General features: G+C 28.5%; 3 protein-coding genes across 5 annotated transcripts; all 3 read left to right on the plus strand.

Moving 5' to 3' along the window:
* Positions 1-1,230: 1,230 nt before the first annotated feature.
* LOC106769364 (FT-interacting protein 1-like) lies at positions 1,231-4,177 on the plus strand. Of its 2 annotated transcripts, none has more exons than XM_022777273.1 (2): positions 1,231-1,330; positions 1,813-4,177. In XM_022777273.1, exon 2 carries the CDS (start codon positions 1,821-1,823, stop codon positions 4,161-4,163), a length of 2,343 nt encoding a protein of 780 aa, XP_022632994.1. In that variant the 5' UTR covers positions 1,231-1,330; positions 1,813-1,820; the 3' UTR covers positions 4,164-4,177. The 2 variants fall into 2 exon arrangements, with proteins under 2 accessions (XP_022632994.1, XP_022633023.1); XM_022777302.1 differs by lacking the exon at positions 1,231-1,330 and adding an exon at positions 1,644-1,722.
* Positions 4,178-5,226: 1,049 nt separating this feature from the next.
* LOC106773496 (fe-S cluster assembly factor HCF101, chloroplastic) lies at positions 5,227-11,800 on the plus strand. Of its 2 annotated transcripts, none has more exons than XM_014660182.2 (15): positions 5,227-5,405; positions 5,485-5,616; positions 6,937-7,085; positions 7,169-7,219; positions 7,420-7,575; positions 7,948-8,091; positions 8,168-8,310; positions 8,523-8,592; positions 8,963-9,058; positions 9,266-9,355; positions 9,494-9,547; positions 9,813-9,936; positions 10,482-10,606; positions 11,034-11,156; positions 11,441-11,800. In XM_014660182.2, exons 1-15 carry the CDS (start codon positions 5,333-5,335, stop codon positions 11,513-11,515), a joined length of 1,605 nt encoding a protein of 534 aa, XP_014515668.1. In that variant the 5' UTR covers positions 5,227-5,332; the 3' UTR covers positions 11,516-11,800. The 2 variants fall into 2 exon arrangements, with proteins under 2 accessions (XP_014515668.1, XP_014515672.1); XM_014660186.2 differs by having other exon boundaries at positions 6,943-7,085.
* A 12,100-nt stretch (positions 11,801-23,900) lies between these two features.
* LOC106773740 (strigolactone esterase D14) lies at positions 23,901-27,051 on the plus strand. The gene is made up of 2 exons (XM_014660487.2): positions 23,901-24,447; positions 26,269-27,051. The coding sequence occupies exons 1-2, from the start codon at positions 24,041-24,043 to the stop codon at positions 26,696-26,698; spliced, it is 837 nt and encodes a 278-aa protein (XP_014515973.1). The 5' UTR covers positions 23,901-24,040; the 3' UTR covers positions 26,699-27,051.
* The last annotated feature ends 65 nt before the right edge of the window (positions 27,052-27,116 follow it).

Raw genomic sequence — 27,116 nt, forward strand, 5'->3', positions numbered from 1 at the left:
AGAATGCTTACCAGTAATTCTGTCTTGTTGGTAAGGAATTTTTGAACCCCTTCCATGGAATGAAAATGATTTTGTGAAAATTTAATCGAAATTGATTTTTGAGAATGTCATTTTCTTAAAACTAAATCAAACAAGAAACATAGTTTTCCAAATTTAAACTATATCTTTTTGTTGTGAAAAATTTTCCTTGATGTTCTCAAGTTTAATCTTTAATAAGGTTGTTCTTTTGAAATTCACTTTAAAAATAAAATTTATGCTCTGCCAAACTAAAGAATCACGTTTTTATAAGACTTAAAAAAAATGTTACAAAATTACACGAGTGTTTGGTGCTTTGGAAAGTGGAAATGATTATAATATTTTAAAGATCTTGATAATTAAAAGTATTTAATGATTCTATTAATTTTAAGTGATCTTTTAATTATTTATTCTTCATCTAGTGTCATGTCATATTCATATACATTTCAAATTCCAGTTAAATTATAAAGTTTACTTAAAGAATTATAATCTAAAACTAGAATTTCGATCTATAATCCACAAGGATTGGTGGAGGAACTTATATGATAATTAACAAACCTTGTTTAACTTATATGATAGACTAAATTTCTTATTTTTTTTATCAATATTTCACACCTATAACTATTAAAAATTCACAATTAATTTAAGTATTGTATTTACCTTTTATTTTAAATCAAAATTAGCACGTACCTAAGTAGTTCTTTTTTTTTGTGAAATTATTATCATTGCCAAGAACTTAAACTATTTCAGAATATAAAATGTAAAACTGTTTGTGTTTTAGATTAAATTGGTTTTGACATGAAAACACGATTGCCCTATTCAGTTTTATTAAGAAAACAACAACAAAAAAAATAATAATTTAATATGCACGAAACAATGGCATTTGACTAGGCAGGAGGGAAAATGATTTTTCTTTCAAACTAAAAAGTTACTGAATAATTCGACAACATTCACTGTTTTGAATTGAATAGTCTTTAAAAATTCAAATAAGAAACTGATACATTACCACCACCAGTATTCTTAAAAAAATAATGAAATCGATTTATACAAAGAATCAAGCAAAACATACAAATTAAACCATGACATATATCTTCTCACATAATAATAATAATTTAATAAGATTAAATGAATATTCATTGTCAATATAGACTGGAATACCATGGTAAAAGAAATATACAGATTGAAAATTCTCTTTGAACAACATTCTACTGTGATGAAATTGTGTAACAGCCGTTATCCATGAAATTTAGTAACTGCTCTTATTATTAGTTTTAATTAAATTATTATAAGGAATAAGTGAAGAAGGAGGTTAAAGGTGGTTATTCTTTCTTGTTTCTCATTCCTGTGTGTGAGGTTTTAACTATTTATCAGTTAAGATTAATGGGTGACAGTGAATTGAATCTGATAATGTTTTTAATTTGTATTATATAGTTACATAAAAAGTATCATAAGTAATACAATTAGTATTATATAGTTACATATTTTCAAATTGAATTTAAATTTCAATCAATTTCATGTAGCTGTTGCAAACCGAAATCACCATACAATTATGTATCATGTTTCATAACTGACAACTGCTTCTTTTTTTGATGTTGGCCTTCTTCTGCAAACCTTCACTTTCCTTTATATGTTCTCACATGCTTTTCTCTTTTGAAATATTGAAGGAACATATTATTTGAGTTCTTCATTGTTCAACAGTTTGTGATTGTAAGTTTCATCTTTGATTCTATGTGGTGTTTGTTCATTTTATGTAAGTGTTTGTGTTGATTTAATTGTATTCTGTCTTCAATTTTGTAGAGTAAATAATGGCAAACCAAAATGAAAACCAACAACAGAAGAAGCAGAAAGAGGATTTCTCTCTGAAGGTGACAACTCCAAACATCAATGCCGGAAGAGTGATAAGTGGTGACAGGCTGCCCACTGCATTTGACCTGGTTGAGAAAATGCAGTTTCTGTTTGCTAGGGTGGTGAAGGCCAAACGTTTATGTGCATGTGAACCTGCCAACCCTTATGTGAAAGTGAACCTTGGAAGCTTTACAGGAACAACCAGATGCTTGGAGAAAACCACAACTCCGGAATGGAACCATGTCTTTGCTTTTTCCAGGGACAGGATTCAAGTGCCTGTTCTGGAAATTGTGGTTTGGAACAAGAAATGTGGTGACCCTGATGAGTTATTGGGAAGTGTTGCATTCACAATTTCTGATGTTCCCATGAGGGTTCCTCCTGATAGCCCCTTGGCTCCACAGTGGTACAAGCTTGAGGATCAGAAAGGGGTGAAGATTGAAGTAGAGTTGATGTTGTCTGTTTGGATGGGAACTCAGGCAGATGAAGCTTTTCCTGAGGCTTGGCATTCAGATGCAGCAGAGACTAGTGGTGAAAACATTGCTCATACTCGTTCGAAGGTATATATTTCTCCTAGGCTTTGGTATCTTAGAGTTAATGTGATTCAAGCTCAGGATTTGTTGCTCAAAGTTAAGAGTGGTAATAGTTCTGATATTTTCATCCAAGGTGTTGTGGGGAACTTGGCTTTGAGGAGCCGTTTTAGGAAGAGTAATGCAAACCCCATGTGGAATGAGGACTTGCTGTTTGTTGTGGAAGAACCCTTTGATGATTGCTTGTTAGTGACAATTGAGCAAGGGAGTTATATGAAGCATGAAAGGGTGGGAAGTTGTGTGGTTCCTTTGAAGAATGTGCAGCAGAGAACTGATGCCACTCCACCAGCTAGTGTGTGGTACAACCTTCACATGCAGAAGGAAAATAAGGGTGAAGAGAAGCTAAAGTTTTCAAGCAAACTCAACATGAGGATCTCTTTGGATGGAGGCTACCATGTTCTTGATGAGGCCACTCACTACACCAGTGATCTCAGGCCATCATCAAGGAGTCTATGCAAACCAAGCATTGGAGTTCTTGAATTGGGAATCCTGAATGCTGTGGGGCTCTCTCCAATGAAGAAGGATAACCGCACTGATGCCTTTTGTGTAGCCAAGTATGGTCCAAAGTGGGTGAGAACAAGAACTGTAGTGGATAGTCTTTCTCCAAAGTGGAATGAGCAATACACATGGGAAGTTTATGATCCTTGCACTGTAATAACTATTGCTGTGTTTGATAATGGAAACTTGAGTGTAGCAAAGAGTGGTGGAGGAAAAAAACCAGAAGAAGCAGTTGATAAGAGAATTGGCAAGGTAAGGATTCGTTTGTCCACTCTTGAAAGTGACAAGATTTACACTCACTCTTATCCACTTATAAACTTGCAAACTCAAGGAGCAAAGAAGATGGGAGAAATTCAGTTGGCTGTGAGGTTTTCTTGTCCATCTATGTTGAATGTTTTGCAAACTTACGCACAACCTTTGCTGCCAAGAATGCACTATACAAGCCCTTTGTCTAGATTTCAGTTGGATAGTTTGAGGAACCAAGCTGCTGTGATAACCACACTGAGGTTCAGAAGGGCTGAACCACCACTCAGTAAAGAGGTTGTGGAGTACATGGTAGACATGGGAGCAAATGTGTGGAGCATGAGGAGGGGAAAAGCTCAGTTCTACAGAATTGCTGGTCTTCTGAGTGTTGTTGTTTTTGCTGCTAAACAGTTTCATGAGATACATTCCTGGAAGAGTTCAATGACCACAGTGGTTAGTTACTTGATGTTTCTGTTGATAATTTTCCTTCCTAAAATGATTTTGCCATCAGCATTTTCCTTCCTCCTTATGGTTGGAATATGGCGGTATAGAACAAGGCCAAGGTATCCTTCCCACATGGATATGAGTTTGTCACAGGCTGACACAGCCACTGTTGAAGAACTAGAAGAAGAATTTGACCCTTTTCCATCTAAAGTAAGTGGTGAGAACTTAAAGAAAAGGTATGATCGGTTAAGGGCAGTTGCAGGGAGGGTGGTGGAAGTGATGGCTGATTTGGCAACTCAAGGAGAAAGGGTTCAATCTCTACTGAGTTGGAGGGATCCAAGAGCAACCGTTTTGTTCGTTATTTTCTGCTTTGTGGCTGTTATTGTGACATATTTTGTTCCTTTTCGCATTTTGATGTTCATTTGGCTCACTTATGTGTTGAGACCTCCGAGGTTTCGCAGCTTTGATATTCCTGCAGTTCCACAAAACTTCCTCAGGAGAATGCCTGCAAAATCAGATGCCATGCTTTGACTTGGAGATGAAGAAGAAGAAGATGAAGATGGAACATTCTTACTATCTCACAACTCAACTTTTCCATATCTTATGTTTTATTTATTTTTTCACGTTAACTGTCACACTTGACCAATAATCTGTTGAGTTTCTTTCACACTTTAGACATATGTGTTTTTAATAGTATTTTTTTATTAATGATTTAATGATATAAATAATTTTTATACATATTTTGTAAATAGTTTTTATTTATTTTATGGGTAGTTTTATAATTTAAAAAATGATTAAATTTAAATAAAACGTAAATAAAATAATTATTTTAATTTATTAAAAAATATTTAAAGAGTAAGGTGAGGTTTTTTTATAATAAAATACTTTAGTGGGTTGAATGGTATGATTAGAAAAAGTATAAAAAAAATCTTTAAAATATAAAAAAGAAAAATCACGTGAAAAATAAATTAACTAAAAATATAACACATTTGTATTGATTTATCATTGAATAAAAAAAACCATCTTTAAAGGCAAGAAAAAAAAATTCTTATATAATCTAAAATCAAAGAAAATATTAACTTTAAATCGCTTCTGTGAACAAATATAAATTACCAATCCTTGGATTAGTAACACACACTATTTTAATCCACAATTTATGCAGAGTTTAACATGTATTGTTAGTATAAATATCTTTAATTATTAATTAATTTGAAGTGAGTATGATATAATAAACTTTAAGATATAATACATGGTTATATGACAATATTAAAAAAATTATCAATGTATTTGAATCAAATTCTTTTAGAAGATGAACTAAAAAAAGTCCAAAATCTATGTTTTATTATTTTTATAGATTATCAACATCATTCTGTTTACACTCATTCGATTATAAATGATTTTGACTTTCAAAAATAATGATTATAAAATAATTTTTTTTATCATACGTGAGAATTAAAATAGAACAAGTGCTCTAAATTTAAATCCTTTTATTTATCTTAAGCTGTATGAACCACAAGTTATTCGGACCAATCATGGGTTTAGCCCAGATACCCTATAAAGCAATGGTCGAACAAAGTTTACTAGGAAACATTGAGCTTGTAATCTGCAAAATGATCATTAAAAAAAGATATAGTAGTGGCAACTAGCAACTGAAACATGAGGTTGGAAACAAACTGTCACTGACCTCACCCACAAACACAATGCAAGTTCTTCAAGCTCCATCTTCTCCTCACCTTTCTATCCAAACCTCAAAACCTCCACACCTAACATGGGGTGTGCCACTCTCTTACAACCTTTTCACATCATGTGATGCTCATAACAAATCTCTTTCTTACTTTCTTTCTTCTTGCAGGTTTGCTTCCTTCTGTGAGTGTAAATTCTTCACCTTTTTCCACCCTTCATTTTTCTCTTCACTCCCAAAAGGACCAGCGGTTGCTTTGGAGCCCCCATAAAAGGTTCACCTCCAGAGCTGCTTCTGTTGAAGGTAAATTACTAAATTTGATTTCTTTTCTGTACATGGAAGATGTTTTATTCTACTCATTGGCCTCAAATGTGAGCTAATGTTTTGGAATTTAGTCAAAGTTTTGTGAATTGGGATGTGGGCATTGTGAATATCAGTGTGGTTGTGGGTTTAGAGTGTATGCATAATGGAACTGTTTAATAAAAAAATTCACTTTCCCAGTTTCTGATTTTGGTGGGTAGTGTAAACCCAATGCTTGATCAATCTTAAGCTCACCAGAGGTAGGTTGACTTGTTGTATAGTCTTATCAGGATTAATATGATAAATAAAAGAGTAGAATTTCACACTTCTATACAGGGGTGAAATGGCTATAGATTGTTCTGGTTTCTTTGTCTGCTGTTTTCTGTACTAATTAGTGGTTGGAGAAAGTTGACAAAGCAAGATCAACTAACTAATTTGCTGACATAGTGGATAATTCAAATAGGATGTTTGTCAAAGGATGAAGTTTGGTTTTTAGGCATACTGTTTTACTAGTGGGGACTACAGAATGTATTCATATATTGTTTGCTCCCTGGTGGTATTTTTTTAGGCATAATAGTTAAACTATGCCAATTTTAGTATCTCATGTTGTGAATTATAAATTTTTTTCTGAATTTACAACCAGATAATCTTAAAAAGTTGGGGATCAGGTTGAAAGTTCAATGTATATGTTCATTCCAATGGCAGATTTGGCTGGTGAGACAATTTATACACTAAAAGAAGAATGAATAATAAAAGTCAAGTGTTTATGAAAAGCCATTCCAAATTGTCTTTCCAGGAATTCATGATTTATTGGTTGAAGTTTGATAAGACTTTTTTTATGTGGGTATGAAATTAATGTTTTCAGTGTTTACATCTTTCAATTGGATAAATTCAAAAAATCATGGCTATAATCCGGCATATGCATAAAATATTTTGACTTGAATTTCAAAGAAACATTTTTTGTTAAGCACTAAATCATATTATTTTCACATTCAACAATTGCATTAGAATTTTGAATGCTAGGATGGTTAAGACCAGTGCGGTTGCATATCAAATGGATTAAAAGACGTTTCATGAGATCATGCAGTCAGTGAAAGGATTATAAAGAATTGACAAGGAAGAAGTTTTTCACAGCCTAATGAGTCACGTATTTGGTTAAATGACAATGGAAGATTTATATTGGAAAAAGTTTGAAGATTTCCATGCATAAAACTTGTCATAAAAAGTACTACACCTCTTGTTGTTCAGTCACCATATAATAAGTAAATGGTCTATTGATGGAATACTTGTTGCTTCTTGCGTTAATTTTGTGGATTTTCATAGATGCAGTTGGTGATTCTTCAGTATCAACTGGAACGGCTGAGGGTGATGTGTTGAAAGCCTTGTCTCAGATCATTGATCCAGACTTTGGAACGGATATTGTTACATGTGGATTTGTGAAAGATCTGCAGATTGATGAAGCATCTGGAGAGGTCTTAAAAGCACTGGCCTGGTACTTTCTGCACCACTTGTAAATGATAATGTTCTCACCAAAAGTTTTTCCTTTGAATCTCAGGTATCGTTTCGGTTGGAGCTCACTACACCAGCATGTCCAATCAAGGACATGGTAAATGACACATTTGCCATTGTTTGAGCTATATCTGATGTAGGTTAGAATGGTGGACCTTTCTTTTTGTAAACTCAGTACGTAGCAGGGATAAAAAATGAAATATTTCATCCATCTTCCATTAGAGAAAGAATTGTTTCATACTTGATTTTCCCCATCACTATGTTATTGAGACTAATGAATATATACGAATGTCACAGTTTGAGCAGAAGGCAAATGAAGTGGTGGCAATGCTCCCTTGGGTCAAGAATGTTAAAGTTACTATGTCTGCACAACCAGCAAGACCTATATACGCTGAGCAACTTCCAGCAGGTCTACAGACAATTTCAAATATTGTGGCTGTGTCCAGTTGCAAGGTTGATATTTGTGGGAGGTTTTCCTTCATCATATATTGGTCCTGTTATACTGAATTTTTTGCCGTGACTACTTTCTTGCCATATGTTTTTCATCCGGTTTGCCCCTTATTCCTGTTGATAAAAAGACTTTGCAGTATCTAAAGGAGTTAAATTGAAATTTTTTAATTGTGAATGATAGTTTTTCATATATAGCACCTGAAAAGTATCTTGATTTTTTATTGCAACAAAAACTAAATGCAGCTTTTCCACACTGAAAGGATTACATTATAAAATCAAGTATTGGTTGAAGCTAAAAAAATTCTAGATGGAATTGTGTAACAGTTCATTTACCATAATTTGAATTTATGAAACCTTTTATGTCAAACTTTGCAGGGGGGCGTGGGAAAATCAACTGTAGCTGTAAACCTTGCTTACACATTGGCTGATATGGGTGCTAGAGTTGGTATATTTGATGCTGATGTTTATGGTCCAAGCTTGCCAACCATGGTCTCTCCTGAAAACCGATTGTTACTAATGGTAAGAATTGATAAACCAATTGGTTTTAAATATTTATTGAGTACTGCAAACATGATTCTTGAGAGTCTTGCGGCAGAATCCAGAGAAGAAGACCATAATTCCAACTGAATACTCGGGAGTGAAGCTGGTCTCTTTTGGATTTGCTGGACAAGGACGTGCAATAATGCGTGGCCCCATGGTTTCGGGAGTCATTAATCAACTTCTTACTACTACAGAGTGGTAAGCATTTAAAGAAAAAATGCTAGAGGGAATAGAGGAAATATTGCATGCTATATTGGCTTATAAAATCATGTCTTCTAGTTTTTGCATTGTATTTATTGTACTAGTCACCTATTGGGGCAAGGCTTTTATTGTTTTTGCCAACTTTGTCCAGTGTTATTATTATAATCATGTCCAAAAAGCATATAATACCGGTTCTATATACAATGTAGGGGTGAGCTGGATTACCTTATTATAGACATGCCTCCTGGAACTGGAGATATTCAACTCACGTTATGCCAGGTTCTGAATTGGTGGATTAGTATTGTTCTCTTTCTTAATCACACATTGACTTCCATCATAGGGCTGGAACCGTCTTATGTCTGAAATCACAACAGCCAAATGTTATTGAGCTGCATCAGATTTCTGCCTAGAGAAGTTTAAAGTAATTGGATTGACATGTTTTCAGCTCAATCATGGTTTTTACCTAAAATCTGTCCTTTCCAATTACTTTGGTAGTTTTTGGCTACTTGATCTCCTTGCTTGGTGCTGAAATCTGACTAAGTTCAGTGGCATTGGGCTTAGGAAGCCTGTATAGTGTATATTCTTTAATTAATTTGCCTATATCTTTGAGTTTCCTAGTCTCATTTGATTTGGTTTCATATTTCTTTAGATAGTTCCATTAACTGCCGCTGTAATTGTTACCACTCCTCAAAAGCTGTCATTCATTGATGTTGCAAAAGGAGTTCGGATGTTTTCAAAGCTTAAGGTAGTTCTTTTACTATATGAAGACATAACTATTCCATTTTACTGTTTAATTTCATGTTTCGAACTGTTTTACATTTTTTTATCCTTCCCTCTGTTTGATATATACTTAGTTTGTGAAATTGAATTGCCAGTCATAATTTGAGTCATACTTACTTTGATGTTGTTTATGTTCGATACTTATGTGTATTTTTTTCTGTTAATGCGTAAGGTGCCTTGTGTTGCTGTTGTGGAGAACATGTGTCATTTTGATGCTGATGGAAAACGATATTACCCATTTGGCAGAGGTTCAGGTTCTCAGGCATGAATAATGTTTTTGATTCTTAACTTTTATCTGCTACTTCTTCAAGGAAAACATATAGACAAGCTTATGGTACTTAATATAAAACAATTATGTAATGTCTGTTGCACATGTTTGATAGTTTGATTATGTTTGCAGGTTGTTCAGCAGTTTGGAATACCTCATCTATTTGATCTTCCTATTAGACCAACTGTATGTTTCATTTTACTTTATCTTTTATAATTCAAACCTTTTTCTATAATTTTAAGTACCATCAGCAAAAGTTATCCTTAACCTTCCATATTTTAGACTTAGAGAAGTTAAAACAGCAGTTAACTACACAGTACACAATGAGCCTGTCTAGTTCTTTAAAGATATTATGTTAATACTAGTCTCAAAAGCTCAATGTTCTTGCTGCATTGCTAAATGCACACTATGATTTGAGAACAAGTGAAGTTTATTTGAATATGTGTCACAGCTCTCTGCCTCTGGAGACAGTGGAGTGCCAGAAGTGGTGGCTGATCCTCAAAGTGAAGTTTCCAAGATATTCCAAAATCTAGGAGTCTGTGTTGTTCAACAGTGTGCAAAAATACGCCAACAAGGTACTCTATTCCTTCTTGGTGATGTTTGAGAGCGAAATGCCTTTTACCAAATTTATTACAATAACAGGATACTGAAGCTAATTTTTCAACTGTATGTAACTGGCATTAAATTTTTAGTTAATCACTGATCAATTTGGGGTAATTGAGATCTTAAGTCTCTTTTTGGTTTGTGAAACATTGTTATTTATTAATAAGATTTTGTCCCACTATTGTATTTGATGCTACTTAGGGAAACAGAAAGCAGTTTTTCCTATAATTATGTATTAACTAGTTACTTTATTAAGTTTTCCAACTAAACAACATTATAGGCAGTAATTGAAGAAAGTACTTGCAAAAACCTATAAACAAACCATGTTCTATGTAGTTTGAAGTACACATGAGTTATTATCATATGTCTATGTAATGTAAATAACCTCTGTAAAAGTGTAACAAGGAAATCATGTTCAGAAATTATTATTTTTGTTTATTTGTATACAGATATTCAGTTTTTTTTTTTAAGCATCCATGTTTTTTCTTTGATTGAAAAATACTTTACTTCATATCAGTTTCGACTGCTGTCACCTATGATAAATCAATCAAGGCAATCAAAGTGAAGGTACCAGATTCAAAAGAAGAATTCTTTCTGCATCCTGCAACAGTGAGACGAAATGATCGCTCTGCTCAAAGTGTGGTATGTGAAAAATTAACTGATAAACTTTATTTTCAAAATATTTTGAAGTTAAGTAACAGTTTGAAACTAAAATTTCTGAACTTGTATTGTTCTTAGATCAACATACATGAGGATGATAAAATATGAATAACCATGTATAATAATACTTTAGGACTATTTATTTTTTCTGACCATGGGAAGTAAAGGGAAACATTGGATTGAAGTTGAAATTCATGTTAACCAGAAATTCAAAGTGTCTGGTTGTGAAAGAAATTCCATACCTAATACTTTAAAAAGGCTGTTGCTTTCTAAGAAGAAAAATTGCATATTGACTAGTAATCCATGTTTGATTTATCAAATAATTTAAATTAATACCTGCATGGATCTTTCAAATGTCATATTCAACTTAGATATCTGTCTCATCAGGATCTAATTTTATTTAAAACAGGATGAATGGACGGGAGAGCAGAAACTGCAGTACAATGATGTTCCTGAAGATATTGAACCTGAAGAAATTCGGCCAATGGGAAATTATGCAGTTTCAATAACTTGGCCTGATGGGTTTAGTCAGGTAAATATATACATCTGATATGATAATCCACTGGAAAAAGGAAAATTTGATTGAATAGTATATGTACTGACATTATAAAGAATTTTTACTATATCCAAATAAGGTAATATTATGCATTATTATAAACTTTCACATCTCAGTCATGCTGATATTTCAAAATCCATCAATCATTATAGTACTAATATCTTAGCTGAAGCATATAGGTATATGCAATGCAACCAGAAATAGAGAGTACTAGCAACTTTTAATCTATGGTTAACTTTCATTTCTGCCACATGTTGCAGATTGCTCCTTATGATCAATTACAGATGATGGAGCGGCTGGTTGATGATGTTTTTGAACCAAGTGTACAAGCATGATGAAGAAAAACATCATCTGAGTTGCATTGATGGTGTTGGAAATGGAAAAAAAATCATTATACATATATGATAGCCTCAATTCAATAGTCCTTCAACAAATAGGGATATTAACAGAGTTTGATAGAGCATTCTGTGAGATATAGGTTGGCATTGAAATTCACAGCACTCCTCAAGAATAAAGCATATTTTTTTCAACTGTGTATGCCATTTTCATCTGCTAGCATTGTACCATAAACCTTTTAAGGATGTATTGTTTTGCAGATATCAAGATATATTATGCTAAAATTCCACTTTTCTTCACAAAGACAAAAGAGCATACTGTCTCACAATAAACAATAACTTTAGTTTAAACTAAAGATATTTTTAATTTAATGCATTCTGATGAAGACTTTTATACCATCAAGAAACTAGAATTCTATATAGATGGTCAAAATATTAATTTATTCAACGGCTACCCAAAAAGTCATGCATTAATTTTTCTTTTATTTTTAATAAGGTCTAATAATCTGTATTTATTGTTTTCATTTCTTATAACAAAAAGCTTACTTAGTAACAAAAAGTCATATCCATTAGATCAAAATGATTTGAATTATAGTTGTTATATTATTAATAAAATGTTTTGGATAATTTATTTTGTATATTATTGTTAATATTATTTTAATCGTATTAATATATTGTGTATATAGACTATAGTATAATAAATAAGTATTAAAAACATCAGTGTCCATACGGTATTTTGGTTTTATTTTTGTTCCTACTAGATATTTTTTTATTATGGTAGTTGTTGATATATTTTGTTTATCACATCTAATGAACATATTATTCTTCTAGTAAAAAAAATGGGCTATATTCGTTTTTTGTCATGACTTTTTAGTCTTAATTTATTTTTATTGTTTTCGCCTTTATCCTTTTAAATTTTTATCTCGATTTATTTTACTTTATTTTTTACAAATTATTTAATTTGGTTCTTTAAAATTCAGTCTCCATCATTATACGATGAATAGTGCAAAGACATCATCATGGTCATCAAGACAAACAATATATGTAACATCATTGAAAAATAAAATAGAACATAAAGGTGGTAACATAGAACTTTTATGGTTTTTGCAGAATGTGTTAAGAAATAATTTTTATTGGAAACCATCTGTAACAAAGTTGGTGAAGCATGTGTTTCCAATTTTGACGATTTCTGAGAAATCGAAAGAGATGATGTTTGACTTTGTCCAATCATGTTGTTATACAATGACAACATTTGTCCTTGTTATGTCCATGGCTGTTATTTTTTAGTTTTATTTCTTATGTGTCGTTTAGTATAGAAAAATGGTTTTAACTTATGTAAAACATATTTGTAGATTTTAAAGATTTTTTAGTTTCTGAACTTAGTTTATATAAAAAATTGTTAATTTTAAATATTCATGTTTTGAGAGGGGTTTCACATATTTTTTATTTCTTCGAAACATTAAATAATTTGTGTATCTAGACATTAATACTTTTATAAGAAATTAAATTTATAGTATTTTCTTAAATTAAAGAATAAAAAGAACTAATGAATTTATGGGAAATAAAACAAAAAGAAATATACTATTTGGAAATGTATTTAAGTTTTTTTTTCTTAGTTTGAGGAATTGTTTCATTCATGTATATAATTTTGTTTCATACCGAATGTATATTTTATAAAAATTTTAAAAATATTCCAAATGTTTTAAGTTTTCAATTTCAAGAGTATTCGATTTTCTTATAAGTATTATTTTTTTCAAGCTGAATAAATGCATTGTTTGCAAAAAAAAACACTTCAAATTAATCAAATGTTTCAATAAATAAATAATAAATATAGTAATTAATGAACATAATAATTTCTCTTGTTTGTGTTATTTATATTATGTTTATGGATTTTTTATAATTTGTCTGGTTTGTATTATTTATATTATATTTATGGATTTTTTATTAGGATGGATTTGGTCATAGACTAATTGATTTTATTAGTTTTTTGTTAATTCATGTACTTAATATATGGTAATGTTATCATGCAATATTGTATTTTTTTCACTTACACGTAATTAATGTTCAAATTCGATTTATGATTCTAAGTTATGATTATGACTATATTAAAATCTTGGGCACGTCTTTCATGCAACCCTAATTGGCCAAATGATAATCACATCCACATTCTTTCTTCAACACCTTTTACGGTACAACTTTTAGAAACGCTTAGCACTACCACAATTACTAAAATTTTATATTTTGTGTTAAAAGTAACTAAAGCACATGTGTAACAATAACACTTTCATTATGTAACTATTTATTCTAGTTAATTATTTTTACATATACATCACAAGTTATTTTATTTACAAATAAGATATCATTCTAAACTTTGATATTTTAGTTATATTAACATTTCGAAATTCATAATCATTTTATAATTACATGAAAAATTATTAAAAAAATAAAAATAATAATATAAGGAATCACATCAAACTCATAATAAAAATTTACATTTCACAATATATTGTAAAATTAAACTTATTATGAAAATATCTAAATAAATATATAAAAATAAAACATTAAACTACTTATAATATTTTTTGTGAATAAAAGTTAAATTAACTAAATGATAAACACGATCATTTTTTACCTGAAAAATATGAAAAATTTTGAATTAAATATTATTACAAAAATGCAAATACCAGAGTCATTTCCTTTTGAAACTTCAAAGAATTGCTATTAATTTATGAAATCATGACAAACTAAAGTAAAATTCCTCTTCAACAAAATCTTTTTTTCAAAGCTTACTTCAAAACATAAATGACTCTAAAAAACTCAGCACAAGTAAAAGTATGCACAATTAAAAAAATTATCAACATATATTTATCCTCACTTCATCTAAAAATACTATAATATGTAGCTAAATCAGGACAATCTCTAGTTGCATCATCAATATTCACCTTAAGTCAATTAGTTCGTAAATGAAATCACCTCATCCTTCCTAATTTAAATATTAAAAATTTTCAAAAAATAAAAATCAATATGTTTATTGAATTTATTCTCAAACATGTGTATTGGTTTATTAGTTTGAAAAAGAGAAAAAAAGAAAAAAAGAAATCATTCTGTCTTTCCTAGTTTGAACATAAAATCACCCTACCTTTCCTAGTTTCAAAACAAATAAAAAAAACAAAAAAAAAAAAACTATTCATATGTTTGTTGAATTTATTCCCAAAACATAGCACTAGTTCCTTAGTTTGAATATTTATTTTTCTACAATGATAGTTGTTAGTATTTGTCATTAGTAAAAAATCATATTTTGTGACGTACAAAAATGAATTATGACGTATACGTTAATTTTATATCAAGTATAACTGAGCTGTATGATCACTACATTCGTTAACGATGGATAGTTGTATGAATGTAATATAATATTTGAATGGTAGATGTAGGTCCAAGTTTTCCAATTTAAACAATAAATATGTCATTGAATTATTAACGTAAAATTTTACATTACAATGTTTATTTACTAACTAATTTGCATACATGTTATTTAAACATATACGTTATGATTAAATAATATATTAACATGTAATTAAAATTATTTAGTTGCCAAAACCAAAAAATTAAATTTACAATTAAAATAATATTGAGATCAAAATTACATATCCACTGAAACTATTAATATCATATATGAGTTAATGACCATTTTTTTTTTCCAAAAGGTACACATTTTGGTCCTGTTTCCCATAAATTAGACTTTATTTTAGGGCAGCATGCATTTATGGGTCATACTCTTTCACATATGACTCTCAATCTCATTCAATGGTGTGCATTCAAGGAAGCCTATTTTTTGGGTTATGATATCAAATTTTAATTTCTCTTTTATAAATTGTCCCCTATCACATTATTTTAAAATTCTATTATGTTCTTTTAATGAGAGACTTTTGCACAAATTTTAGAGGAAAAATTATTTCTAGGATAAAATAATATTTTACTCGATAATATATATATATTTTATTAAAAATTTATTATTATTGTTATTTTTATTATTATTATATGTGAGTGAAAGAGTTAAAACAAAGGAGTTCAGTCACATCTGAAGGAGCAGTATTAGGAACCGTCCAATTAATGAAAAGAGGACCCATTTTCAGATTTTTCTCACACTAAAATCACCATCACATTTCATGTGGCTTCAACACCTTTTTCTATTTTTAAATTTTAATTTTTTTTTCTAAAACATATTATTAAAATGTTGTATAAATAGAATAATTTTCAAAATATTTTCTTATTATAGCTGGTCAAAATAAGAGTTACAATTCACTTTTTCTGAAAATCAATTCAGCATCACGATGAAAAGTTAAGATATGTTAATTATAAGATTAATTTATAATACATAAGAAATAAATATATAAAATCTTGACATTACTTAGATACACAGTTAATTGGATTTACCTTGTATAGTTATATTAATATTACATTGATAAGTTTTCTATGCAAAATATATATTATAATTGTCTGAGTTGTTTTCGTCAAAAACATTCTAACACTCAATTCTGACACTTAAATTAAATACTGATCTGATCATAATCATAATAAAATCTTAAATTTATAATAAAATATAATTATTTAATTTCTTTCTTTTGAATATATATTTATAGTTGTTAAATCAGACTTATAATTAACAAAAGTCGTAAACACGACTCATCATCTTAATAAATAGAACTTTTTGATAAATGTGATTAGAGATTAAGCTGCTTAAAACTAGGATAACCCAGTTTCATACTATACAATAAGTGTTAATTAAAAAGTAAATCTATAACTTCGTAACTTATTATAAATGTGTGAATACACATCATTTATATGCCTAGATGATAACGTTTTTTTTTTTTTAATTATCAATGAATTTAAATTAAATTCACATTTCACCATAAGTTGTTTTCCAAATAACGATTATACATACCTCCAATATCATATTTTTATAAGAAAACATTATAAAAAAAATTGTAGTTTTGCATGTTTAATATTTTATTGTCTTACTTATTTTGCAATCTCTACAATTTTATGTCATTTATTTATTTACTTACATGCATCACTATCTTTTTTTTTATTCAGTTTGGGGCGATTGAAATTGATGTTCAACCGTAGGAAATATATTGATGAAGAAATTTTGATGCCAGCAGCAATATTTGACACAAGGAAAGTGATTTTAATATTGTTTCATATCCTCTTTGGTTTTATTTTAGAATTTAAACAGATACCTCAAAGATCTCTTGTCTATAATTCACAAGTTTTATAAAATAATTATATTTATAATGTTGGTCAACCTGTTTATTTTTATTTAATATAGATTTTATATTCACACATTTATTTTATTTTTTTTCATGATTGGGAGGAGGATACTTTTGGTAAGACTAACTTATATGGATTATTTCATACAATTGAAAAATCTAATTTATAATTTTCAGGGTTCAATATGTTTTTAGTCCTTATACTTTGGGGCGATTTTGGTTTTAATCCCTCTTTCAAACTAAGGTACAATTTAGTCTTTTAACTTTAGAAAACTCGGGTTTTAGTCTTTTTTATCAAATTTTTTTAACTTAATTTGTTGTTTCAAGCACGTTTCATTATAGCATTTGGATTGTTTACACTGTTTGACACATTTTTGCTTCGATGTTAATTGAGAAATGCGTTTGAAACAACAAATAAAGTTAAAAAAATTTGATAAAAAGGACTAAAACCAGAGTTTTCTAAAGTTAAAGGACTAAATTGTACTTTAGTTTGAAAGAAGGACTAAAACCAAAATCGCCCCAAAATATAGGGACTAAAAACATATTTAATCCTAATTTTTATCGTGTCACATCATTATTACTCCATGTTTAAGTCGATTTGATACTACATATTCCTGTAAGTTGTCGGAGCGTTACAAACCTCACAAAGACAAAATTCATTAAATAATAAGATACACTTCAATGTTCATGAGTTATTCAAAATTTTACTCACAATAAGATTATCTTATATATTAGTATAAATTTTGACATGTCAATTAAATTGACACATAAAAATTTATTGAAGAATAAAAAATACAAAACACGGAAACTATATTATATCCATTATAAAATTTCACTTTAATAACTATATACTAAATATTGTTTTATTACAATAATCTTTGATATCATTTATTTTCATTTTTTTCATGAGAAATAATTAAAAGTAATTAGTCCTTAATAAAAGGTATTGTACAATTTTAATAGACATAGTAATACGTCCTTAATAAAGAGATATGATTATCTGAATTGTTATTGATTAAAAGATAATTTGAAAATAACATTCGGCTGTTAGTATATAATAGTATGGTTTAATATTCTTTTGCCCAAAGGAATGAAAGTTTTTTTTTTTTTGCTTTTAGCATAATTTCAAAAAAATTATTTGTTATAATTTTTTCACTTCTATCTTTAACAACAACAATGTATGATAAAAATGAAAAATATGAGTATAATGGATAAAAAAATTAAGATATTTAAAAAAATTTAAAACATAAAAAAGAAAAACTCTTCTTTAAAAAATTCTATTATATGAGAATAGATTATTCTCTTTCATTCATTAATTGATAAATTCATTTTTTTACTTATTTGAATTAAAATAATATATTTATTAATTTTTAAAATTTGAATTTAAAATATAAGTAAATTTTAATTTGTGACAAAATTTAGAATTATATACATATTTATCCTTTTTAAAATTTAGTCATCAGACTTTTGCACACAGTTACAAAAGAAACATGCAAGTTGCGGTGTAATACTTGTAAGTTCCACGTGTCATTTCCTCCATCCTCCACGTTTCTCCAAAGAATATCGTTGTATTCAGCACAACCACAAATGAACAGCTTGCGACATGACTTTTCATCGTTCTTCTAATTCCTGCCAAACCATGACACACAGTTAATTACAAAATATTTTTCACTTTTAAATTATAATAATTTTAAGCATTTATCACATTTAATAACAATATTTTTAAGCATTATATATTTATATTTTGTTAGATTATTCTCGAATTAATAGGTCAAAGATGTTCGTGGACATGAATCATGCCACAGATTGAGGAGCAATAACTGCTCATAGAACCTGATTAAATATTTCGATTATTCTCTAATATATATTTAATCCTCAAACATAATTTATTAGCTCGAAAAAGTAGTATAGTTGAAAATATCCCATACAAATGAATAAATAAAGCACTGCATAAGAATAAATTATTTTTAAAAAAACTGATATCAATTTTTTATGTGATTGAAGTTAAATTTTATTATTGTTTGTTTTTAATTTTTTCTTGTATGGTTGTTTGGGTAATTCAAGACTAGACAGTTAAAAACATCTATTAAACCACCTAAATATTAGTTATGAATTGATTAGTTGTTCTTAAATAATAATTAAACTTGATAATGATTAGTTGATATCAAATACAATTATTATTAGTTGGGCTGTAATTATATTTTTATTAATTTAAAATTCATTCTAAAATCTATATATAAGAGTAGATTATTGAATTTATTACATATTTATTGTTAAATTTATGAAATCTTTATTTTGAAATATCTTGTAGAGATAATTTCTCAAGGATTCAAAAATTTATAACTCTAACCTCGTAATCAAAACAACATCAAATCAAATTTATGAGAAACTAAATAAAATTAAGAAGTGTCCCATATTTTAACAGCATGACACATGTGATAATTTTATTAATGTGTTTGAATTTATTTTAAAAAAATATTATTAAAATTTTTTTTTTCTAACTGAAAATGGTGTGAATGAAAGTTGAAACATTCAACAAAAAGTGAGAGGATAATGCGTATAGTGTCTTGTCGGTAATGAATATTTCGTAAAGAAAAAAGTAATAAAATAAGATGGGTGAGTTATGTCCACACAATTTGGAATACAAAAGACAAAAGTGACTGCGAATTGTTATAAATGGATCCTTATGTCTTTATGAAATCAGATTCTCACCAAAAAGAAAATGCTCGCCACCTGTAATCACTTTTATCATATCAACTTGTAAATAAAAATTAAAATATATAATAATATTTTTCTTAAAGGTGTGCCCAGATTCCAATTAATCAACATTTTCCTAAAATTTCAATCAATCCAAAAAATTCTAATTCATTTTGTAAGTATATGTACGAGAAACAAACCTTAGCCATAATTGCTTGAGCTCAAATTCAGAGCTTCTATTGGTTCAATCATGCTGGAATGGATAAGATTTTCCAATCAAACAAATGGAGCAAATTTAAAGCCGGCAAACCAAAATTTTTAATACTTTCAAATGTACTTCCTTATGCACAGGCCAATCAATAAAAATTAACTCAATATAATATCATCAATTCTTTTTATAAAAAACATTTAACACGTTAAAATAGTCATGCACAATTAGATTAAAAAAACTAAACCAATTTATTTTAAAATTTTAAAACTCTGTATTAAATAGAAGAATTTAAACAAAACATTCACCACTAAAACCAAAAGAGGAGGTTTATACATACTGAAAATGAAAAAAAAAAGATATTGAGAGAAAAATTAGTGTTGTCAAAATAGGTTATCCAATCTAACCAATTCGAGTCTTTACGAATTGATCATTTAGTGAATTAATCTAATTCGACTCATTTATTAATGAATCGAAAAAATTTAAATTGAATCCAACTCACTATAGGTTGATGGGTTAAATAGATTGGTTCACCAACTTATTTAATTACAAGTTTTTTTTTTCAATTCTACTAAAAAAGTAATAATATTTTTCTAATTCAAATTTAAATAAAATATAATCTAAAATAATGTTAAATTTTAAAGATAATTCAAAATAAAAAATATAATCTAAATACAATTCAAAATCATCTTAAACTTTAATCATAATAAAAAATAAATACAAAAACAAAATTAAATAAATTAATAAACCAATCCGATTCATCGTAAATTTAACCTAAATTTTTAATAAATCAAACTCAAACCCATAATAAACAAAACTCATAATAGATTAGATTAAGTTATGAGTTTGAACTTATTTTTGCAAACTAAGAAAAAGCATATTTAAAGGAAGATTATTATTTAGGTTAAGAAATGAAGTTGATTTAAAAATATCCTCTAAGATGTCATTGTCTGAAGTGGTGTATTTAAAGAGCATAGTTTATAATAAGATTATATTTGTGGAATGAAAGAGAAGAAAGTGGCGTGTTGTTATGTATGGTAGGGACAGAAAATTAATGGCAAAAGGAGGTTTTAATGGCAGAAAAAGGTCGCCATTGGACTTTCTTTATCTCATCCACCAACTGTCACGCCGCTATAAACATAACACGACAAATTCTCCCTTTTCTCTCTAATTGCCTTTTTTTAATTATTATTATTATTATTATTATTATTATTATTTTATTCCAACCACATCAACAAAATATCCTATGTTATATTCTTCATCTTTCTTTCAACTCACCCCAACCATAAACTTTTCTTATTTACTGTACTTCACAACAAATAATACTCCAAAATTATTACTTTAATATATACACTAATCATTTTTTTTTTCTAAAATCATTATTATATCCTATCACCAACAAGCCGCCTTATCTTATTAGTAAACTCCATCTTCTATATATTTTCAAAATTTTATTTCATGGAAAACTTTATTAAATTAATTATAAATTTATATTACTTTTAGTTGATAGGTGACTATAGATATTTTTAACGAGAAACTTTATTTTTATATAATATTAATTTTTTAATTGAGAATTATATTTTATCATATATATATAAAATTTTGTAGTTGCAAAAACTTTGGAAAAGAGGGAAATATTCGAGTTTGATTTTTGTTTTGTTTGAATGGGTAGAGGCTACTAGAAATAATAAATGTGGCCAACTATAAGGTAAAATTCATCATAAATTGTCTGTGGCTTTTACAAAAATTAAATTAAAAAAACGGGAAAAACGAATTTAATGAGGAAACAACTTAATGCACTTACGTACACTTTTGACCAAAGAACAGTTTCACAGAGACGAAAATAGGTGTGCTATTGTTGTAATTATATGTGAAAATTTAAGTATGTTTTTTTTTTTGTCTTAAAAACATATTAATAATGTTTTAAAATATATTAAAAGAATTTTTAAAATACTAGTATCAATGTATTTTAGTATTCAACTTAAAACCGTGTAAAAAATCTGAATTAAACAAAGTTAAATATATATATTTTTATATATAAATATATAATAAATGAAAAGAATTAAGAAGTAAATTTCAAGTATATTTAAATATTATAAAATATTTTGCATATATATTTTAAGTTTGTGGTTTAATAATAGATTAATAATGAATTTTAAACCTAATTTAATTTAATTTAATTTTAGGTAGTTCTTAATTCAGTTATAGAACTAATAATTTCACGCGTTAGGTTATATTTTTATTTCTTTGTAAATTTTAAGTTCCTTTTCTTCCTCATCTTATTTCCTTTTTCTTTTTAATGAATAATTTCAAATTCTTTTAATCTTAAATTTATTTTTAAAAGAATATTTTAAGTTAAACAAAATCACATTAATAAATATATGAAAAAGGCTAAAATTAATATAAACATAAATAATGAGATAATAATAATAATAATAATAGTAATAATAATAATTATATCAATATGCGTATATATATATTAATATATATATATATATATATATATATTAATTAGTTTTATTTTAATTAAAACTCATTTCGCAAAAAATAAAATAAAAGATGCAGCAAAATAACATTTTTAATTTTTAATCGAATTTATATTTAATTTGAATTGAAACCTCGTTTAGAGTAAAGTAAATAGGGTTGCAGCTAAAAATAAAAAGTGATATTTTGACATATAAATATTTTATATTTATTTGAAATTATTATTTTTATTTTATTTTTTAAAAAGTATAAAAGTTGTTTTTTTAATGACTATTTTAAGTTTCTATTTGTACGTCAAATGAATGTAATTTATGATAATTAGAAAAAATAGTTTGATTACAACAGTGCTCTGACTGACAACACATAAGAAAGTGATTTTTTAGTTGCATTAACACTGTGAGGTCATACAACACTGGAAATGAGACTTTTTAGTAAGTTGTTTTAAATTCTAATTAATTATATAATTGATGTGTATAATAATGACGTAGAAAAGTTGATATTTTTTATTTCGATTGTGAAGATAAAAAAATATAAATTTAGAGGATTCTTATAAATAATTAATAAGTTGTTGGAAGAATAGAAATAATATCTTATGTATTCACTTATACAAAAGTTTCACTACTTCTTTTTATATATGTCAACTTTATGAAAACCGTATAATTTTATATTTTTGCAATAATAATATTAACAACTTTATTTATTAAATATAAAGAGATACTACTACTTCCAAATTTTATACGATTAAAATTTTAGAATTTGACTATTCTAAAATAAAAATATACTCAAATAAAATAAACTTAAAAAATGTAAAACTAAACTAAATCCATCAAATTTTTAGTTACATGCTTTCTATCGACTTAAAATATTTCCTATAACTAAAAATAGTTACGTTTTTTTAATTTTTTTCATCTTCAAATAATACGAATATTTGTAATATATATTTATTGAGAGAATAACATTATTTAACTAAATAACATATTTATAATTATTTTAAATATAAAAAAGTTAAACATATTTTTAGTTATTGTGAAAGTGAAAATTGTTTTTATCTAAAATTTTGATGTAATTTCATCATTAAATTTTAAAAATAAATATATACAATCATTTTAATTTAGTTATATTAAATTTGTTTAATGTATTAAGTGTGATTTTAAATTAATATTTGAGTTATTTATTGTATTTGAAATATTTTAGTTATGTAAAAACTACTTCAATTAAAAGAATCATGTCTATTATTTTTAAATTAAAAGTTAGAATATATTAAGTTTTAGAAAATAACTCATTCAAATTTAGGTTTTGATATTTACGAATTAAAAACAGAAAAAATGTATTTTTAACAACTATGATCGTTTATAATTGATTATATCAGATAGAATGTTGATATTTTGATAATTTTTTTAATAATTTTTTGACAATAAAATATGTATTATTGTTTTATTAGTTTATTTGAATTTATGTTTAAAAAAATATTTGAGACAAACCAATCATAAACTAATATATTGTCCAAAAATTATCAAAATAGATTTGTTAAAATAACTTTTTATTCTCGTATGAACAAATCAACAAGATAGTACTAAAAAACATATGCTTAGAGGTAAAAATTTCATCCAAGAAACCAAAAAGACAGGTAAAGCTGAGGATCCATATGAGCTGTGATCAAATGGTGGCACACGATTTGGCGAATTGCACCTTTACAACTACCATCTTACAGTTCTTCTACATGTTTTTATTTTGACCAATAAAAAAAAAAGAAAGAGAAAAGCATTTCTCATATGGCTATAAATATGGCCAGACACACCAAAATGGAGGACAGAAACCACACATTTTGATCTTCTACAACTTTTCTCTCTTATAATTTTGCTTCTTATGGAACCCAAACTTCACAACAACCCAAAGATGTTAGAAAAAAAGTGGCTTTCTACTGCCTTGAATGCCAGAAGCATCGGATTAGGCACTGAGACCATAGTCCTTGCTCATGGTTTTGGAACAGACCAGTCTGTCTGGGACAAGATCACTCCCTCCCTTGTCGAACACTACAAGGTTGTGCTGTTTGATTGGCCCTTTTCTGGAACTGTGGATCCAACCCTCTATGACCCTTTGAAGTATTCCTCCATGGAAGCTTTTGCTGATGTGTTGGTCACTCTCATGGATCAGATGGACCTCAAAGCTATCACCTTTGTTGGTCATTCCATGTCTGGCATGATTGGCTGCATAGCCTCCATCGCCAGGCCTGACCTCTTCAAAAGGCTTATTCTCCTTGGTGCTTCTCCCAGGTGATCTTTTTTTCTTCTTTTTTGTTTTTCTCCCATGTATCTTTGTTCTGTGTTCCATAAATTCATGTACTAAACACTTCAGTGTCTGTCTGCTTATCCTTTGCTATGTTCTTTTAAGATTAAGAAATAACTTGACTTTCTGTCATTTGCTTGGTTAAACTTCTTCCTCTTATTTTCTTACATTCATCATACTGAGGTTGAAGTTTAAAACTTATGATCCAGTAGATGCCACTTGAATTCTTATACCAGCTGTTTAACTTCTCCTTTTGCAGAAAAGAAGTTCGAACTTGTAAGTTTTCTGGAATATTTTTCAAGTCCTTCTCTCTTCTGATAGAAAACAGTAACTCTCTTTTGCATTAATCATGGACAATACCACCACTTTGAACTGTTTTCTTCTTTATGAGCTTTCTCTCAGATACCTTTTTGGATTTATGTTAACAGGTGTTTTTAGATTGAAAACTATTACATATATTTTATATTTATTAAACATTTTTGTTTGAAATAGTAAATATATTTCTAACAATATTTTTATTTTTAAGTCAATAATCCTGGTATTTATTTTAATAATTCATTATTTTACAGTCTATATTCTTTCACACATGTCACTCATTTTTCTTTCTCATCTCTCCTTCATTGTTTAAAATTTATTTTACAAATATAACTTATGCTTTCTGTTATTCCCCACTGTCAATTTTTCTTAGTATTTGTCTCACTGATCCCATCCTCTCTATGTTGTTTGAGTTAGGCTTGAGTCATATGTGCTGTTTTTTTCTTCTGTCTCTTTGTCTTAAGGGAACCCTACACAAAGTTTAATGGTTTGGTTCCAGAATTTTTCTAGGACTTTCCACTGTCTGTAGGAATCTATGAAAAAAAAAACAATAATTTGTACAACTTGCAATCTTCGACTGTGTAAAAGATAAGGATATATCATAGCCCGAATAAACAATAACTTAAATTTCAGTATTAAAAAGAACCAACCAGTTACAGGATTATAGAAAAAAGAAAGATGAACCAACCAAAACATGTGGTGTATACGGAATTGGGGGAGGGATTCGAATTTTTTTTTGTATTCTTGTGGTATCACCTTTTTCAGCGTGGTGTGTTTGATGAAACAACCTTGTTTTCATCCATAAAAATTGTTAATAGAATAAACAGAAAGCTCTGAACTAACTCAAAAAGACAAAACTTCACTTTCTCTTCCCACTTTGCTGACTTCAATTATCTCCACGTCTTATAAAATTAGATTTGGAAGATTGCTCCTTAGCCCTTTTCAAATTTGAACCACCGATTTGCCGGCCATGTCAATGTCAGTTGAAAAGATATTCTCTCACCATTTTGACAATTTTTAATTTTGATTCCTCTAAAGTAAAGAGATATATAAAATAAAAGGTAGAAAGACATTTATGTGCAATTTAAAGAGGTGAAGTGATTAAGATGTGTGTTCATATTAATCTTAGAAATGTCAGACCAAAATACGTATACTACAGTGTGAAATTTTGATTTTGATACTAAACCAAACAGGTCCTAAAATATCGATTTTTCTCCTTTAAAAATATACCAAACAAAAGAAGGAAAAGTCTTTCTTCCATCAATACAGTTAAAAAAATGAACTTTAACCTCCAAAACTGATTTATAAGATTGAGATTTGTATGTAAATTGATTTTATCTTTAATAAATTTACATTATATATGATTTTAAGAGTTATAACAGTATTTTAAGCTTTTAATAGCATGGCTAAGATCGAAAAAATCATCTTTTTAACGAACTCAAACCCAAGACATCTTAAGGTAAGTCCCTCTAACTTGTTGCTATGACATACAGGTATCTTAATACAGATGACTATGAGGGTGGCTTTACTAGCTCAGATGTTGAGCAGTTTTTGCAGAACATAGAGTCCAACTATGACAACTGGGTTGATGCCTTCTCCTTACTAGCAGTGGACCCAAATGATGAGCCATCTGTTAACAAATTCAGAGAGTTCCTGGGAAGAATGAGAGCTGGTGTGGCAGTATCCTTAGCCAAGACTGTGTTCTATAGTGATTACAGAGATATACTTGAGAAAATTGAAACTCCATGCACCATCATTCAGACCACTAGTGACATTATTGTTCCATTTAATGTAGCACTATACATGGAGAGAAAAATTAAAGGAAAAGTTACATTGGAGGCTTTAGAAGCTAAAGGGCATTTTCCTCAGATGACTGCATGCCCTCAGCTAGTTGATGTGCTGAAGGGTGTTATTGGCTTGTAATTCTCAATCTCCTTCATTTTGTCATCTTAGTTATACTTGTTTCTGATTTCATTTATATAGGTTGATGTACATGTTTGGTTGGAACTACGTTCACAATCCATGCTAATACTGAAGTGACTACATTTTGTGTTGAAGTGAACGCACACCAGACGTGGTTCCAAACACACGTGTAGTTTGTGTGAGGTTTATATGGTGTTTTGATCTGGACAAAGTGTGGTATGTGTTACTTAATTCATTGTACTCTTGGAATAATAATGTGAATTAGCTTTGTGGAAATGTACTTTTTTTCAATCTCATTCTGATATAGGCATGCTGGCAAATAAAGTGTGTTGACAAGAATCTTATTTTATCCATTGGTCAAGTTCATCTTCGAGACATGATCTGGTCCATTTTTCTTTCTTCATTTTAAGTGGTTGCA

Source organism: Vigna radiata, chromosome 1 (assembly GCF_000741045.1).
Source record: "Vigna radiata var. radiata cultivar VC1973A chromosome 1, Vradiata_ver6, whole genome shotgun sequence".
In the NCBI taxonomy this organism is placed as follows: domain Eukaryota; kingdom Viridiplantae; phylum Streptophyta; class Magnoliopsida; order Fabales; family Fabaceae; genus Vigna; species Vigna radiata.

What these genes read in the sequence shown, in the direction of transcription:
- LOC106773496 (XM_014660182.2), top strand. Translation starts at nt 5,333, where the DNA reads ATGCAAGTTCTTCAAGCTCCATCTTCTCCTCACCTTTCTATCCAAACC. An exon ending in TTGATGAAGCATCTGGAGAG is followed by an intron (nt 7,086 to 7,168) that starts GTCTTAAAAGCA and finishes TTTGAATCTCAG; the next exon opens with GTATCGTTTCGGTTGGAGCT. An exon ending in GGATGTTTTCAAAGCTTAAG is followed by an intron (nt 9,059 to 9,265) that starts GTAGTTCTTTTA and finishes TTAATGCGTAAG; the next exon opens with GTGCCTTGTGTTGCTGTTGT.
- LOC106769364 (XM_022777273.1), top strand. Translation starts at nt 1,821, where the DNA reads ATGGCAAACCAAAATGAAAACCAACAACAGAAGAAGCAGAAAGAGGAT.
- LOC106773740 (XM_014660487.2), top strand. Translation starts at nt 24,041, where the DNA reads ATGGAACCCAAACTTCACAACAACCCAAAGATGTTAGAAAAAAAGTGG. An exon ending in CTCCTTGGTGCTTCTCCCAG is followed by an intron (nt 24,448 to 26,268) that starts GTGATCTTTTTT and finishes TATGACATACAG; the next exon opens with GTATCTTAATACAGATGACT.